Here is a 19,328-nt window from a genome sequence, read left to right as displayed (position 1 = left end):
CAAATGGGTCCTTCAAGTCTCCATTTTGGTAGTTTTAGTCCCTGGAGTTCGTTTTGAGCGTTTTCGGGGAATTTTAAGAACCGAAAAGGGTGTTTTTTTTATCCAACAACTATGAAACAAATATTTAACATACAATTCATCATTTTGATAATATCGAAAGGTTCGGGAAACAAAACGGGTCGGGTTTACATTAAGAATACAAGTATAAAATAACCCGAAATTGACAAATGTCACAGATCTAGCTTCAGACCTATAGTCTGTTTCGTATAGCTTAACCTTGACAATTAATTTCTTTCTATAAAAAATTTGGATCTTTAGTCCATTTGTCTATTCATTAATCATATACTATGTTTCTTCTTCCGGAAGAAACATCCATATCGGGTTTCTTCTTCAAGAAGAAACTTTAATCTAATTATAACCTTTGCATACATTTCTTAATCACAAAGGAATACTATTTTATTCCTTACGTTTCTTAATCACAAAGAAACAATACTTTACTATGACCTTTACTTATGAAAAGGTATATTATGTTCATTGTAATCAAGGTTCGGGCTATACCCCCCGACTATATAATAATAATAATAATAATAATAATAATAATAATAATAATAATAATAATAATAATAATAATAATAATAATAATAATAATAATAATTTAAGCAGAACCCCTACCTTACGCTGTTATTCAGATTTTATATGCCTAAGCTTGATACGAGTAGCACTTCTACTTAAGCCGTCAGAATCTCGTTTCGAACTCGCTTAACTACTTGTCAGATCGTCAAAACTCCCGTTCTTGCACGAATTACGAGAAATCAGAGCCTCGGAACCTCAGGGCACGCCTCCCAAGGTTGGGTGTGTGTAAAGAAAGGTGTTTTTGGGATGTGAATGCTTCAAACCCGTAGCCCCCTTTTATAGGCAAAGTTTTGCCCACCATCTCGTAGCGTGGTGGGCCTTTCCATAGGCCATCGCGTAGCTCGACGCCGCAATACTTAAGATTGTGCCACGTGTTGACACATGGTTGGACACGTGGACTCGGTTACTTAACCGGGTCATCGCATAGCGTGATACCCCTTTCCTTCTGGACCATCGCGCAGCGCGACGCCCCCTTTTTGTAACTTTCTGGGAAACATCATCGCGTAGCACGATGCTAAACATATCCTACCCATCGCATAGCGCGATAGGTCTAGAAAACTAAAATTTTTATTTTCATCCCTTTAATTTTCAAAATTGATGTTTTTAATCTGAAACTTAAATAGGGTATTTCTCGAGATGTTACAAATTGTATATCTCCTAATTAATTGTTATACCTTGTCTACGTACATACACCTATTGGAGGAATTAGCATGATCGATTGTTTGACAATCTGTTGGTCCTCTGGAATGGATCTAACAACTTTGCTCGGATCAATCTGTGTTGTTGGTTAGCAGAAATCACCAACGACACTCGGATCTCGGATCTTAGTTTGTTTGGTTTATTTGCATGAAGGTAGAGAGAAGAGAAGAGAGAAAGAAACTTTTATTTCCTGGAAGTTATGAAAGTGTTGTATTGAGTTGTTATGGAGAAATGGGTTAAGTGGCCCTTTTATAGGGTCCCCATTTCTCCAAAGTTTACATAATGAACGTACAAATAAACGTGCCAAGTACGTAATACATCGACTAAAAGCAAACTAAAACGACATACACAATCCTAATAACAATATAGAATATTGGCCCTACAATCTCCCTCTAGGATTGAGTATGTCGAGGAACCTTCGTCAAGTTTCTTTGCTTCGTCTTTATTTTGTTGAAACTTAGTACTTGTCTTGATCCAGGATCTTGAACCAGATTGGATCTTGAACAGTTCTTTATTTTCCAGTCTTGTAGACTTGAACTTCAATCTTATTTTCTGGAAAGGATCGGCAACAGCAAATTTTAGAAACATCAGATGCGGGAGGCTCGACATCTAATTTTCTTTTGTTGACTTTCTTAAGCCGACTGGTTTCTTTCCTTGTCTTCGGATGCAATCGGTTCATTTTTAGCTTCAACCACCAACTTTCACGTTCTCGTTTTCTTTTAAGCGCTTCAGCATCTGCAACTCCAAGCAGACTTGATCTTGATCTACCTGTCCATGTATAACTGCACAAAACTTAGAACAAATAAGATTCGTTCACAGACCCTCTTGAGGGTCAAAGAAGAATTCGTTCACAGGCCCTCCCAATTTCAATCCCTCGACTTGTAAGTGATTTGTTTAAGTCCCAGGTTTCCAACGAACTTTGTATGAATGACCTTGACACATTATTTTGAATAAAACAAAGGTTTAATAAAAATATGTACAAACACGATAAAAACTTAAAATCTTTTTTGCATTTTCATATATTTTTAAAATTACGAAAATATATACATAATATTTTGAAGTTGAAACATAAAATAAAACATAAGAAAAAAATAAAAAATAGGAATAAAGATGAAATTAATATTATATATAAAAAATATTTACTTAAAAGTTTACTAAACTATTTTTGTGAGAAAGATCACAACATGAAATCACATTATCTGTTAACGTTCTAGATCACACTTCTATTTGGACATTATTATGCCAAGAACCCAAAGTCGATTGTAGATATAATTTTTCCACTTTAAACTTAACAAGTATTTGGATGTCAATGTGATATGTTAAGGTATGTATTAGGCACAATGCTTGTGTGGTCCCCATTTAATCTGACATGTTACAGACTCCATCATACCTCAGGCTTAATTTGCTTTCACATGTCACCTCAACTTGACTTAAACCTTTCTTATCTGATCACAATACTCTTATTAACATACTTGACACTTTGTACTTTGTACACTCGACATTTTGTGCTTTGCACACTTGACTTGATCTAGAAAAGATTAAAATAAAGCAGAAGATTCAGGGCCTTAATAATCAGATCTTGTATGACTACAAACAGAGAAAGTCCAATGATTGAATCAAAATAAATGAAGAAATAAAACAGAAGTTAAAATCCTAATTGACTCTTTTTTTTTTTATTTTTCATTTTGTTTTTCTGTTTTTATTTTTCTTTTCTTGACTCTTTTGTTTTTCTTTTTCTTGCTTTTCTATGAAGCATTTCTTGACTCAATAAAAATTAAAAAATTGACACTTATTTCATAAGACAATTGTGATCAGGTAAAGAGAGGCTTGGGTATAACATGTTATTTACGTTTCTGCCTTCATTGATATGACTTTAGTTGGAGTTGAAAACCGCTTCATAACGTGTAACCACTAGCGTAGGCAAATATTTAAGTTTATATCAATATGACACTTACTCATTTGTCAAGCCTATCTACACATCAAGCAATGATCGTGTAGGCTTTTGATCTACTCTTTTCATGTGCTAGAATCGTTAGAGATAATTTCTTATCATTTTCCAATGGTCGGATCAATTTCTCAAAATTTGAAAACTTTAATTATCCGACTCTCTCTAAACAGGAGCTCCCTCTAAACGGGACAATTCCTTTTAGATTTTCTTAAAAGTAATATAAAATCTTTTTGATAAATCAAATGATTTGTTTTTTTTTCTTAAAATAAATTTAAAATCTTTTTGGTGAGTTAAAGTTAGCTCATTTTCTCCCTCTAAAATTGTGACATATTTTAAAAATATTTACAATTTTAAAACAAAAGGATAGATAGTTTGTTTTAATCAAAATTGGTTATGCCGAGCGATTAGACCAGAAATTCAAATCGGGCATGATCGATAGTTTTAGTGAAAAGGCAGCAAAGTTGTTGTCAAATGAACTATCTTAAGCATGCATCATCACATTGTATAACAAAATTGAAGAGATTCAAACCGAGACCCAACAGCTGATGCTGGATCCATAACTTGAGAGAAGCAGTTGGACGAGGCTAGTTTGAGAAACGCTCGATAAGTTGTGGTTGAACCATTTAAACAAGGCTTCCCTTCCTTGATGTTTGTCCTCCCATGTCGCTTATGAAAGACTCGAATCCGCCATCGAATGATTTAGCATCAAATAGCAAGGGTTCGTCTCCCATCATAGCAATCACTATCTAAGTACCTAATACTATTGATAGTCCTCCTTGATTGACCCTGCATGCACTAAGCGTTTAAATAGACATGGGTTCCCGGGATACTTTTGTCCCGGGAAGGTCAACTGAAAATTGACAAAACTTGATTTTATTTCCTGAAAACCATTTATTTCTTGGTGCATCCTCACTTGATGAAGAACAATCCTTAGGAATCCAAGTAAAAACTTGTTCCTTGGTTTTGACAATTTTGGACTTTTCTTTTCTTGTTTTTGAAACTATTTTTGGTGAATCCTCAGACTTTACAGTCTTAGGATCCTTTTTGATTTTATCCTTCTTGGTTTTCCAAGAAGGTTTCTTTTTTCGTTTTACTTTATTAACCTTGGATCTCACATCCATTTCACTGGGTTCACTATCAGCTTGATCAGTCCTTGAATCAGGGCTACTAAAAGCTCCTTTTGGAAACTGACTAAGCCGCCTTTGAATATCAAGCTGTTGCTTGAACCAGTGCTTGCAATGTCTTGCAAGGTGAGAAGAGTGACCACACACAAAACAACACTTTCTCCTAGGAGTGCCATAGAACTCATCTGAAATATAATGTGGTTGGTGTGATGGAAAAGGTGATCCTTGGAAAGGAACATGATTATAAAATAAATTTGTGTAATATGGATCAACAAAATTTTGTTGATAATGACCATAGTAGTTGTTATCATAGAAGTTATATGGCTGAGGATTTCTAAATTGATTGGTTGTTTGAGAAAATGATCGTTTATTTGGTGGAACATATTTACACGAAATACTTGCCTTTTCATTTTCAAAAACTTTGCTTTTACTTGAATTATCCTTAGTCTCACAACTTGATGATGAACAACTTGACATGTTCACCTCAACAGGCCTACTTTCATTGACACACTTTTCAACAAAAGTTTCATTACAAACGGTTTCATAATCACAACTCGTATCCGTTTCCACCGACCCACTTTCTTCTACACAACCAGCGTCAAAAGATACATTGATGTTAGATTTATTAGATGATGGGACTGGAGCAGCAGTTTGTGACACCGCAGGAACAAATTTCATTGGTTTTGGTATTCTACCAACCCCGTATTCCATTTCCTCGTCGGGAAAAGTATTATAGCTAAAGTGGGGCATGCTAGTATATTTATCATTCATCTGTGGAGGTACCGCTGAATAATCATATCCTAGCCCCGCTTTAACTTTAGTACTTCTCTGGGCTCCAATAAGATCATCCAATTTTTCAGATGATGCTTCAAATCTTTCAACTTGTTTTTCTTTTTTCTTTTTAGCAGAAGCATCAAGTTTTAACTTTTCAATTTCATCTTTTAATTCATTAATTATATTTTTATAATATATAACATCATGCTCCTTTTGAAAAATTTTAAGTTTAAGATTTTCCACATCATTACGATGAGTATCAATCTTCTCAACGTAAATCTTGTCAGCCTTTACATATTCAGCATTTAATTGTCGAAGTTTTGCGTTTTCTTTCAAAACTTTGTTCTGATGGTATCTATAATATGTGACCTTGTTAATGCAAGCTTGAGAACATAAATTGATGTATACCTTATCAGCATGTGATGTGTCGGGAATGATAGGACATGCATGATTGCTTTCACCTGCAGCACTTGTCCCAACTTTATTTTCTTTGGACTGATTGTTTATTCGGAGCTTATCTTCCATTATTTCAAAAGACTTGATAGTAGAAGCCAACTCTGAGAGTGTCATGGTATACAGGTCTGTGGTTCTTTTAATGGTAACCACATTGATGTTCCATGTATAAGGCAGTGAATTCAACAGCTTCATGTTGATCTCATGCAAACCATTGATGATACCGACACCTCTCATTTTAGTGACGATTGACTCAAATCTGTTGATGAGAGAGGCAACCGATTCTCCTTTGATATGTGTAAACATGTCGAATTCTCCTTTTAATATTTTCTTTCAGCTTTCTCCCATATCCAGATATCCTTCAAGCTTAGGATAATAAGACATTTTTTTTTCAATTCGACTCAACTTGACTCGAATTTTTTTTTAATTCAACCCAACCGACTCGACTTGAAAACGACTCGAAAACTCAAAACACGACTCGACTCAAAAAATTTGACTTGAAAAAAAAACAACTCAAACTAGACTTAAAAGGAGCTTATATTCCATTATTTCAAAAGACTTAATGGTAAAAACTAACTCTGAGAGTGTCATGGTATACAGGCCTGTGGTTCTTTTAATGGTAACCACATTGATGTTCCATGTATAAGGCAGTGAATTCAACAACTTCATGTTGATCTCATGCAAACCATTGATGATACCGACACCTCTCATTTTAGTGACGAGTGACTCAAATCTGTTGATGAGAGAAGCAACCGATTCTCCTTTAATATGTGTAAACATGTCGAATTCTCCTTTTAATATTTTCTTTCGGCTTTCTTCCATATCCAGATTTCCTTCAAGCTTAGGATAATAAGATATTTTTTTTTAAATTCGACTCGACTTAAATGACTCGACTTGACTCGAATTTTTTTTTTTAAATTCAACCCAACCGATTCGACTCGAAAACGACTCGAAAACTCAAAACACGACTCGACTCGAAAAATTTGACTTAGAAAAAAAAACTTGACTCAAACTAGACTTGAATAATAATAATAATAATAATAATAATAATAATAGCATCCAAATAAATAAAATAAAAGACAGCTTATATATATAATTTAAAGAACTTGACTCATTTGAGTCTCACACAATTTAATTTATTTATTTATTTATTTTTTTAACTTGCCCCGTCACTAATTTCTTTCTTTTCCTTTTTTTTTTAAGGTTTTTAGAATATAGAAAGAAGATAACTTGAGTTCAAGGTTCTATTAACCAATGCTCCACTATGTTAATAATCCTTATCACCATGGCGTGAACCAAGCAAGCTGCCCGCAAATCCACCGGCGGCAAAAATCCCCAAGGAAGCAATCAACTCCGGTCACCGGCGGCGTGAAGAAGCCGCACAGATTCAGGAACAGTTTAAATGAGTCGAAGGAGGGTACTCGGCTGGAATCAAAGTCAATCGAGTCAAATGGGGAACTCGATTGAGTTGGGTTCGACTCGAATGAAAGGATTAACCGATCGAGTAAGATCGACTCGAGTGAATGGATCGACTGGTTTTGAGACTCGATTGGAATTTATGACTCGACTGGAATTATGAATCGAGTGGATTGAATGGATTTTTTTTTATAAGGAAGACTCGATTGATTTTTTTATTTTTTTAATTTGAGTCGACTGGAATGGTTTGGAAAGGAATGGTGGAGTGGAATGGATTGGATGGGGTGGAGTTTGACTCTAGTGAACTCGAGTGGAAATTTGGCTCTTGCCTGACTTGAATGGAAATTTGGCTCTTGCCTGACTCAAATGGAAATTTGACTCTGGCTTGACTCGAATGAGAAATTTGACTTGACTCTAGCTTGACTCGAATGAGAAATTTGACTTGAGTGAGATTAGATCCAAATCAAGTGCACGTGCTCCAGATAAACAACTGCACTTTTTTACACATGAAAGCAAACCACTTGAATTCTCATATCAACTTTACTTTGCACCAACAACAATAGTACATCCAAACACTTAAAAACCAAACACCACACCAAATCTCATACTTTTCACCAACTTTTCACAACCAAAGACCAAAGTAACCGTAATTTTTTTTTTTAATATTTTTTTTGTGAACCCGTAACCACTTTTCACATAAAAACAACCTCAAATCCAACAAAAACTAAGATCAAAATCCGAAAAGTTTGACACGAAAACCACAAAAAGTTGAGTCGAAAGTTCTGATACCACTTGTTGGTCCTCTGGAATGGATCTAACAACTTTGCTCGGATCAATCCATGTTGTTGGTTAGCGGAAATCACCAACGACACTCGGATCTCGGATCTTAGTTTGTTTGGTTTATTTGCTTGAAGGTAGAGAGAAGAGAAGTGAAAAAGAAACTTTTATTTCCTGGAAGTTGTGAAAGTGTTGTATTAAGTTGTTATGGAGAAATGGGTTAAGTGGCCCTTTTATAGGGTCCCTATTTCTCCAAAGTTTACATAATGAACGTACAAAATAAACGTACCAAGTACGTAATACACTGACTAAAAGTAAACTAAAACGACATACACAATCCTAATAACAATATAGAATATCGGCCCTACACGATCTTCATAATTATCATACGTAGAGTTTTGCTCTACAAATCATTGTGATTGATATTTTATTCATGTATTAATTTGAAGTTTAATCAATAAAAAGAAAGTTTTTTCATAGTTTTTACAAGGGTGGTAATTTATTTTTCATATAGGTAGACACCAATAAATCATACCAGTATTTAAAATGAAAATTCAGGCAAATAAGTTTTTATTACAATCCATGAACAGTATTTTTGAAGCATCCAAGCGTTTATTTTTAGAACATTGTTGATTCAAGTTCCTTGTAGAACATATGTTGTTGGTCCATCGATCCTCATTCTTCTCTATATATCCGAATTTATAATTTTATGATCGGGATTATTGCCTTGCAGAATCCTGTAACAAAGGAAAAACGAGGTACATAATAAATGAGTAAGGCCATTAGGCATGCAATAGCTATCTGCTATTTCTTCAATGATGTGACCAATTTTTACTTAAAGAGTCTCACTGGTAGCAAAATAATATGCATCAACCAAAGTGAACAGTTTGGATAGCTAATCCACAAGATGTAGTCTTAGAAATGTGGTAACTGGTAAGGAGTAAAGGACCCACCCTAGACCATAATAGGATACTACTGGGTACGTTTGTTTGTTTGTTTGTTATTCTTTTCACGTCCGTATTTGCCACTGACTGTTTTGTTGGAAGATAATGAATACATACCTGTTATTCCCAGTTGGAAAACCGGTTTCGCATGGTGCTGTTGAGGTCACCCATCCAGCTCCCTACATCATCAACCACTGCAAACTTAAGGTTCGGTGTGATGACCGAACTTACAGAGAAAGTGTACATATCTGGGCAACTCTTGATAATCACTTTGGTTAGTTCTGGTAGCTCCATGTCACATTTAGTGTGGGAGAAGTAATTAAGATTTGGCAAATATGCAAGCTTCACTTCTTCCAATTGGTTGAGGGAAACAACTTCATTTATTTTTCCATGTGTATGGTCATCTGCAACTACTGTTACCATCATCTTGCATCTGCATATATCCAGCATCTGTAGACTTGAAAGACCTTTAAATGTGTGGAAAGAGCACATATTGTTCAGCTTTGGACAATCATAAATATGCACACTTTTCAGGTTTCTGATTTGTACTCCTTTGGAACCCCACACATGTTCAAGTGAGTCACACTTCTCAACTTCTAACTTTTCCAGACTTGGGAATGATGCTTGCAAATCAGACGGAAATATGTTCACTAGTTTGTGACATTTATCAACTCTAAGAGATTTTAGTTTACCAAACTGGCTAGATGCAAGTCGACTGGACCATAACTCTTCAACACTATCGAGTTCAGAAACTTCAAGTGTCTCCAGACTAGGAAATGTGACCTGCATATTAAAGCAAATATATATTAAATGATTTTCACTTTTAATACTTTTTGTAGATGTTACAGAACATGACTAACTAATTCACTAGATCTGTGTTGTTGAAGCTTAATTATAGTTGAAAGATCTGTTTTTAGTGAATACCTGAAAATGCTTGAAGGATTCAATTGGTTATCGATGCACCCAGACAGGTCATGAAACTTTTATTAATCACTTTGAATAATAAAACTTGATACAACTAAGTAATTATTTAATAGCGTAAATCTTAGGACTTTTCGTTTTCTTAATTGATAATAATATTTTAATTCGAATTCGCTCCAATCCGGGTTGGATTATAGCCAAAAAGGATTGTGCTTATCACACCATTGTCAGATTTACTATTAGTGTGATCTTATTAGGTATGTTTTCTATATGAAGTAATCGTTTTTCCTTGTTTCCAAGCAGTTTACAGCTAGTTTCTTTGACAACTGGTTCATGACCTATTGAAGGACAGAAAATGATCAAATAACATATCCATGAACAATTATATACCTTGTCATCAAAGATCGAAGATGGGCAGCCAGTAGTATCTTCTTGACAGAAAGTTCTGAAATGTGTTAGCCAACGTAGTCGTAAAACTCTCAATTGAGAGAACTCAACATGATCTATCCCTCTGCAAAAATAAGTGAGCCTGTTCAAACCAAATAGGATTACTTCTTTTAGTTTGAGGAACACAATCTTTTCTTCTGTTGTAGTTATAGAGGGTCTTTGGATTGAAATAACTTCTTCCATCATATGACAGAACTGAATATAGAGTCCTTGTAGATGTACTAGATTCGGAAGGTGACCACACCAAACTTCCTTAATATTGACGACGTTCGTGATTGTCAATTCAGCCAAGCTTGAAAATTCTACCTACAATATTCAGATAGTGTCAAGCATATCTTTAAAGCAATTTAGCAAATAATCTGGAGTGATAATTATGAGATCTTATATAAAAGCACAAGGTTACACCTTGAAATGACATATGCAACTATAGGTAATGAAGAGCTTTACATCATCTTTTCAGAAACGACATAACTGATAACTTTATAACACTCACATACATATTATAACTCTCCAAGAAACATTTTAACATTATCAAAATTCATTGAACAATAAATGCAAGTAACGCGCACCGATATAATGTTAGAAATTTCCTTTGAACTCTTTAAAAGTTTAAATGCAACTCAAAGACCAACTCTAAGCTTATCCAGAAATGATATTGATCAGAAACCTTAAAAATAAAATCATAAAACGAAGCATATTGGAAGAGGTGTAAGAAGAATACCGGACTCTTGTTTGGGTCATAGAAGACATATAGCACAACTTAACATTCAAGGGTACATAAGTCCTATACATGGCTGGAACATTATTGACACTTCAATAATGAAAATAACAACATGATTTACTTCTACTATAAGTTAAAGGTCGGGATAAGATTTTGTATGCTATAGTAAGACAACTAGAAAAACCTTTTCATGTTAAAAAACTATGAAATGAAAACATATTATCTTTTATCAATACAATCCAATATGATAACACAAAGATGTTAAAATTGTGGCAATTTAATAATGAAGATGTGGGTAGAAGTAAACCTTGTGGTCGACCAGAGATTGAAACTTTGCACCTCTATAGTTACTCTTAGAAACCATGTTGATCTCTTCAGGACAAAAGGTAGAGAAATTCTGTAAATATTCAAGCTTTAACACTTTGAGTTGAGGAAACTCAATTTGCTGGTTGGCCCCTTGGGAAAAGCAAAAGAGGCTTACAACATCATTGAGGATTAATTCGGTTAACTTTGGGAACGGAATCTTATTTTCAGTAGTACTTTCCAGTTTGGTAGGCCATGGATTGAAAATGACTTGTTGCATATTTGTGCAGTATTCAATATGAAGGCTTTCAAGTAGTACCAAATTCTTTGCTACTGACTGTGTAAACAGATGAGTAATTTCAGGCAAAACAGATAGATGGATCTTGCGTAAGCGGGAAAACGACTTAGTTGGAAGTGCTTGGCCGTTGTGACGTAATATACCCTTTAAAAGCCACATTTTTTCCATGCGCAACTTTTCTAAATTACTAAAGACACCAGGACCATTCGACGAGTAGCTGTAATCAGAAAGATATTCTATCCCTTCACTATTACAGCATTCAACAGTTAAGTTCTTCACCTGCTGAAAACCACCTGGAACTAGCTCCTTTAGAGCAATTTTCATGCCATCCCCAGACAAGAATACCTTTTCGGTGTTCTTCTTTAACAGTTTGTCAATGCCACCAGCTAAATGTGTTTCTGTACTCTCATGCTTCAGCAAAAGCATCTTGTTATTGAAGGAGCGCGTTTTTTGGTTATGAACCCCTACAGAAATCACATACCTTTGTAATTTTGCAAAGAGAGAGTTTTTAGGAAGGATGTTTGAAGATGTAATGCGAATCCCTAAATATATTAAGTTACTCAAGGACTCTAACTCGTAGAGGCTCACATCACCTTCATCTTCTCCCCACCACTTTGATCCAGTGTCTAGCTCTTCTAGTTGAGACAAGCTTGCGATGACGCCAGGAGCGATCTTTTCAAGCGAGTGGCAACGACTCAAGTCTAGTAGCTTCAAATTAGTAAAGTTTCCCATCTTCATGGGCACCTCTTTGATGTCGCAATTTCCTAAACTTAGTATTTCAAGATTCTTGAACTCTTCTGGCCTAATATCTCCAATATTTTCCATTTTGCAATCCATACACAATGCGAAAATGTCTCTAGGCAGATAAATTAGTAATGATGATAATGATAATATAGACATGTTCCACAGTTCAACAACTCTTAACTTTCTCATTCCCTCAAACATGCTGTTCAGTTTGTCTAAAGAGAGATTTGGGCACGCGAGTTGTAGAAGTTCAAGTTTTTGGATATTCAATCTGTGTGAAGGTATCTCGGATAATTCATTTGATACAACTGAAACAGCATGGTAATCTTTATAGGTTATACCTCTAGGCCATCTATCCTCATGGATCACCATTGCACTAAATTGTTCCATGTTTACCTTTGATGTAGACGCGACTGATATTCCCACCGTACGTACAACATTGTGTATCTTCACTGTAGATTTTCTGTCACCAGCTAACAACAGAAAGCGGCTTTTTAGTTTATCAGTGAGTGCATGTACCCTGTCTCTTGCTCCTATTAAATAGTAGACTCCTCTAAAGAAATCCAACCCAATTCCACAACGTACCAATGCTTCTAGTGGGACATTTGCATATTCCGGGTACAAACAGCACAAAATAAATATTTTCTTGGCTTCCTCATCCTCTAACAGATCATAACTTACTTGTAGAGACTTATAAACATCTTCCTTCACGCCTTCCATGTTTTCGGGTACAGTAGATCTCTTCAGTTTTTTAAGTGTATCATTCCACACTTCTTGTTTTTGGTCCTTCAGTGCCCTACCAAGGCACACTACAGCAATGGGTAAACCTCCACACCTTTGTGCAATTTCAGTTGCAGTTTCTTGCAATTCCGGATCATGTACCGATTTACCAGCCATCTCTCCCAGAAGACTCCAAGCTTCTGAATGTGTTAATATGTCAAGCCTTAAAATGTCACTGCAGCCGATTGATCTGCATGCATCTTCGCTTCGTGAAGTCAAAAGCACTTTGCAATTGTAATCTTTTCCAAAAGGAATTCCAATTCTCTTCAGATCAATATATTTCCACACATCATCAAGTATCACAAGATTTCCTTTCTCGCTTTGGAGAAGCCGTCTCCATAATTCATCTGCCCGCCCGTCGAAATCTGGACTTTTGAACCTTAATCCCAACCATTTAGCCAGGCCTTCTTGAACCGTCTTCAGATCATGTTCTTTGGACACCACTGCAAATATGATCTCATCAAACAATTTCTCACCTTTTACACGCCTAGCAACTTCCTCCACCATTGTTGTCTTTCCTGATCCTCCCATACCACATAAGCTTATGATATTTCTATTGTCATCTTTTAACCACTTCATCAACTGATTTATGGTAGGAATTCTAGATTCAAAGTTTCTAAAATTTGTTACAGGTCTGTCTCCTACTGCTAGTGGAGGTGCTGGGAAGGCTATCCTAGGAAGATTTTTATCTGTTAACTCGGCAACCTTCTTAGTCTTCTTCCTAGCCTTCTTGCCTAACATATAACGTTTTTTAATGTTTAGAAACCAACCTTTTGGAATAACCTTGTTTTCTCTAACTTTATCAAGAAATTCCATAGACTCTCCCATAACTATCTCCACATCTGTAAACCATTCTTTCACCTGCGTCGAAATAATTTCTCCGTTACTAACGGCTTCTTCAACTCCCTTCTTGACATCAATTGATTTGGCCTCTAACTTTTGCATTTGGCCCTCTAAACTTTTAATGTAGTTACTATAGTACAACACATATCCCACGTGACGGTAAGTTTTAACAATAACTTGTTCTCCAAATTTAGCCAGAAGATTACCAGCAAAACCTATAAGTACTTCCATACTCGTTTCTTGATGAATGAGATTTGCACAATCGTCAAAAACCGCCCTGATGGGTAAAAAACAAATATAGTTCATGTTAATAGCCAAATATTAAGCCATATTTTGTTCGTCATTTTAGTATTTATCTCTAAGAAAATAGACAAGTATTATCATCATACCACACCTATCAACTTAACTAGTGGATGTTAATAGTACAATGTGCCATCTTTTCTTCATACCACTAAAGAGAAGGCACGAAAATGAGCATTTTTCTAGGTGTTTTATACCATGTAGTCATGTCACGTCCATTTCACCAAAATAGTCATGACTTTGCGTACGAACATTTACTTGCATGTGATTTAATATTGGAAGATGACAAAAGGTATTTTAGGTAGACACAGATCTAATAGTCTAAAATTGAACCCAAGTCTCGTAGAAGACAAAAAAAAAGGCATTTAAATGCTATTGCAGCTCTTTTTCTTTTCTCACAATTCTGATAGAAAAAGAAAAGAATTTGAAAAATAAGAGAATAATTCAAATGAAGTTTATGAGGGTTTGAAGCGTATTAAAAAGTCTCCTAAGTACTAGCTGGGTTTAGTTAGAAGTTTGACTTTATGTTTACTAGTTTGAATAAAAATAAAGTTAGGAAAATGTATCCCTCTTCTAGGCATATTTTCTCTCTTAAACTTTAAATTATTTTAACAATTTTATTGACATATCACTATCCTTTGTAACGCTTTTTTTTTTCATTGTATGGGTTTCCTTTAAAATATTAAATAAATAATATAAAGTTTTTATTTTATTTTATTGTATTTTTGTTTTTCTTTGTTTTGTGTAATTTATTGTCCTTGATCATAATAATAATACAGTGTCGATGCATTATTATATTAATAAACTATATATAGATATATATATATATATATATATATATATAACACAAGGTTAGAATAAAAAATAAACATTTCCTAAAAAGTGTAGAAAGTTATTAGAATCATTGGATTAATATTAACACACATGGGTAGGATGGAAAAATGTTTATTTCTCTTTCTCTTTATTATAATCACAACCACCAGATCACTTTCTCTTCAAATCAAAATAAAAAACCCTACTCCTAACTCTGTCAACTTTGACAACATCATCTACAACCAGCCACCTCCAGTTCAACCTACTATCATAGCCGTTCAAGCAACCACCAACACCAATCAGGTCAACCACTGGAAGTCACCGCCGGTGCCCACCGCCACCATTGCATTTAACCACCGGAAGTCACAACCGCTGCCCACCGCCACTGCAGCCGCATTTAGCCATCCACCGCCACCATCGTGTTCATCCACCGGAAGTCACCACCGCTGCCCACTCCGCCTCCGCGTTCAGCCACCCACCGCCACCATCGAAGATTGTTTGATGGGAGTTTGAATAAGGATGTTGTTACGTGGACTTCGATGATTAATGGGTATGTGGAGTTGGGGAAAGTGGAGGATGCACGCCAAATGTTTGATGAAATACCGAAGAGGAATAACGTGTCGTGGAGTGTTTAAAGTTGATGTATTAGTATGATGTTTATCGTGTTTATGTTCGTCATGTTTAACAGAGTGTTTTGCTCGCAAACTGTTTGATGAAATGACGAAGAGGAATAACGTGTCTTGTAGTGTTTAAAGTTGATGCATTAGTATGATGTTTATCGTGTTAAAGTTCTTGGTCTTGTGTTTAAAAATTATAACACACTGGACGAATATGCACATAGAGTTTTATAAAACAAGTATTAAAATAAAACACATCGCCTACAAAACACACTTTTCATCTAGATTATCAGATCATCAAATCTAACGCACCAGATTGGTATATAAACCTTAATTCCCCAATTCCCCCATGTTCACTTAATAGTCGTTAACTGATTTGTGATGATTTTCACTTTACCCCTTACTCTTTGAAACTCGTTTAAAACAAGCCTAGATATGCAACTATTGCTTGTTGTCATAACCACCCATGTACTCCCAAAACTGACAATTATAAGCTTTTTCTATAACAATCTCCACCAAAACTGTTAACTGTCTTCAAGCAATTCCCAAAAACATCCATAGATAAGTTAAATTTAGGACATGCAAGCATCTTTATTTAACAAATCAGCAGGATTCTCCTCGTGATTTTACTTGTTCCGCCTTGATCTCCTTTGAATAGATGCATCTCTGTTAAAATGCAACTTTACTTTGACATGTTTGGTTCTCTCATGAAACATATTGTTCTAAGAGAGTCGCACAACCCCTTGATTAGGGAAATACATCATTTCATCATCAAGTGGTACCCCTAGATCTTGAAAAATTCCTTTAAGCCGTAATCCTTCTTTAACATCTTCTGCTAAGGCTATGTACTCAACCTCGGTTGTGGATAAAGCCACAACCTTTTGCAACTGAGCTTTCCAACTTACCATATTACCCAACACTTGAATGTATACCCAGTTATAGACATGCCCCTATGCAAGTCTTCTGCATAATCTGAGTCCACATGACCAATGTCCAAATTGCCCATCATATTAGATTTGTGTCCAAACACTAGACCATAAAACTCAGTACCTTTCAGGTATCTAAGTATCCATCTAACAAAATTCCAATGTTCTTTACAATGTTTGATAAATACATGCTCACCAAACTAATAGCATACCCAATGTCAGGTCTTTTGCAGACCATTAAATACATTAGGCTGAAAACTGCATTACCATAAGGTACTTTCTCCATATAAGCCTTATCATAATCACTTTTAGGAGAATTATTAGTAGAAAGTTTGAAGTGTGAGCAAGCATAAGGATAGTCGCAGACTTTGTTTTATCATATGGCAACCCACAGCTTGTCATAAATTTGTGTGCATAATGAGTCAGTTTTAGTTGTTTTAGGCTTCTATATCTCAAGATTTCCATCACAAAAATCTTTTTAGCTTCTCCCAACTCCTTCATATCAAATTCACTCATTAACATCCAATTTATAGCTTCAATTTCACTTTCTTGACAAGCTACAAGCGTATCATCAAAATAAAGGTGCAAATAGACAAATATACCCTGCTATATCATTTATAATAAACACAGCAGTCATAAAGGCTTCTCTTAAACTCATTGCTTATAATGTAATCATCAAATCTCGTGTATCATTGCTTTGGTGACTGCTTCAGGCTATACAAAAATTTCTTCAACAAACAGATTTTATCTTCACTTTCTTTAACCTCGAAACCACCTTTTGGTTGTTTCATGCATATCATTTCTTCCAAATTACCATGTAAAAATATTGTCTTCGCATCTAGCTATCCAACTCCAAATCAAGTGAGGCAATTATGGCAAATAACCCTTGTAGAGAATGTTTAATTATAGGTCAGAAAATCTCATTATAGTCAATACCGGCCTTTTGCAATGAACCTTGCTTTGAAGATCCACTTACAACATACTAACTTCTTTTTCTCAGCAAGTTCTCAAGTATGGCTCTTCTACAATGAATCCATTTCTTCATTCATTGCCTCAATCTACTTAACTCTACAAGTGAATCAAATGCTTCTTCGTCATATGTAAGTGGTTCAAACAAGTTTTCATCTCCGCAACCATAAATGCAACTGCAGAGATATCATCACCTTATCTATACCTTAGTGGTTACACATTTGTTCTCCTCTGCTAATCTCAAGCATTACTGGAACTCCTTTCATTATTGACAGAAATACCAATATATTATCCTATACCAGTTTTAACAATACTAGGCTCCACCTTAATCTGAACACCATCACCACTTACTAAACCACTATCAGATAAGCTTGCATCACTCATCACATTTTTATACCTGAACTCTTATTGGACTTCACATCTCTACTGACAATGACCTTTTTACCCCTGCCTTCCAAACTCCACAGTCTATACCCTTTAGCTCCCTCCGGGTAACCAAGAAACACACAATTCACAGCCCAGGGTTCCAACTTCCCTTGGTTAACATTTGCATTAGGCCAATGTAATCTTGTTCTCCCCTAACCAGGCTTCCATATGACTCATCCTTTTTAAAGCTGTTGAGGGTGATCTATTGATCAAATAAACAGTAGTAATGACAGCCTCTGCCAAAAAACTCTTTGGTAGACCAGAGCTAACTAACATACACCTTCTTCTATCACGAATGGTCTTACTCATCCTTTTAGCTAGACCATCTTGTTGAGGTGTACGTGGCACAATCAAATGCGTAGAAATACCATTACCTCTACAAAATTATTAAACTCTTAACTACAAAACTCTAACCCATTATCAATTCTTAGTTTCTTAAGCTACTTGTCGTATTGATTCTCCACCAATATCTTCCATTATTAAACTTTTCAAAAGTATCACTTTTGTTCTTTATTATGTACACCCATACCATCCTAGAGTAGTCATTTATGATGGATAAGAATTATCTAGCACCACTAAGAGATCATGTTTTGCATGCTCCCAAAGATCATAATAGACATAGTCCAAAATATCCCTCGTGGGATGTTTACCCCTGCTAAACTTAACCCTCCAATGCATACCAAGAACACAACTCTCACACATACTAATGTTAGTTTACCTAAGACTTATTGTTTGTTTAACTCAAAAAGGCCCTAAACGCTAACGCTACCTAGCCTATTGTGCCACAAAAAAATTGCACTCTCAATGTCTTCTCGCACATTACTCACTAAACTGGGCAATTCAGCAGCACCATCTAACAAGTAAATATTATTGTCTTTCCTAGTTCCAAACACAACTAACATATAGATCCCTTAATAACTCTAGCCTTTCCGTCTTTCAAATTCACATGACACCCTAATCTCTCAAAACTACCAAGTGACAGACTACCTCTTTTCAAGTTAGGAATATACCTTACATCTTTGATATTAAACACCGTCCCATTCTTCATCATTAGAGTGACACTTCTTGATCATAGAACTTCACAAAGAATGCCATCTCCCAACTACACAGTTTCAAGATCTTATTGCTTTGATTCTTTAAAGAAATCTTTAATTGGTGTCATGTGGAATGAACACCATGAATCTATCACCCATTGATCCTTCCCACTATGATGGTCTACACAATATACATCAGCACTGTCATAGCCATCTAATTAATCATCAGGTCGATCTCTCACATTATGGCTATTTTGCCCTTTTGTACTACTACTTTCACCCTTCTTCTACTTAAGATCATGACAATCTCTCTTCAAGTGATTCTCAGAATTGCACAGGAAATACCTTCTCTTAAACTTGAGCCCCCTTTGATCCGATCCGCCTCTATCATTCTCCACAATATTTATTCTTATCAGAT

At 35.5% G+C, this 19,328-nt stretch overlaps 1 protein-coding gene across 1 annotated transcript; it reads right to left on the bottom strand.

Moving 5' to 3' along the window:
- Positions 1 to 8,857: 8,857 nt before the first annotated feature.
- Positions 8,858 to 14,162, bottom strand: LOC143585081 (disease resistance protein At4g27190-like). The gene is made up of 3 exons (XM_077066954.1): positions 11,165 to 14,162; positions 10,080 to 10,442; positions 8,858 to 9,551 (listed from the first exon to the last, which is right to left on the bottom strand). The coding sequence occupies exons 1-3, from the start codon at positions 14,129 to 14,131 to the stop codon at positions 8,889 to 8,891; spliced, it is 3,993 nt and encodes a 1,330-aa protein (XP_076923069.1). The 5' UTR covers positions 14,132 to 14,162; the 3' UTR covers positions 8,858 to 8,888.
- Positions 14,163 to 19,328: the final 5,166 nt, after the last annotated feature.

This window comes from Bidens hawaiensis, unplaced genomic scaffold (genome assembly GCF_021521415.1).
Source record: "Bidens hawaiensis isolate Kalapana, Puna unplaced genomic scaffold, B.hawaiensis_p1.1 tig00033551_1, whole genome shotgun sequence".
Lineage (NCBI taxonomy): Eukaryota > Viridiplantae > Streptophyta > Magnoliopsida > Asterales > Asteraceae > Bidens > Bidens hawaiensis.
Note: the sequence above shows the minus strand (reverse complement) of the source record. Positions and strands in the feature narration are given on the sequence as shown.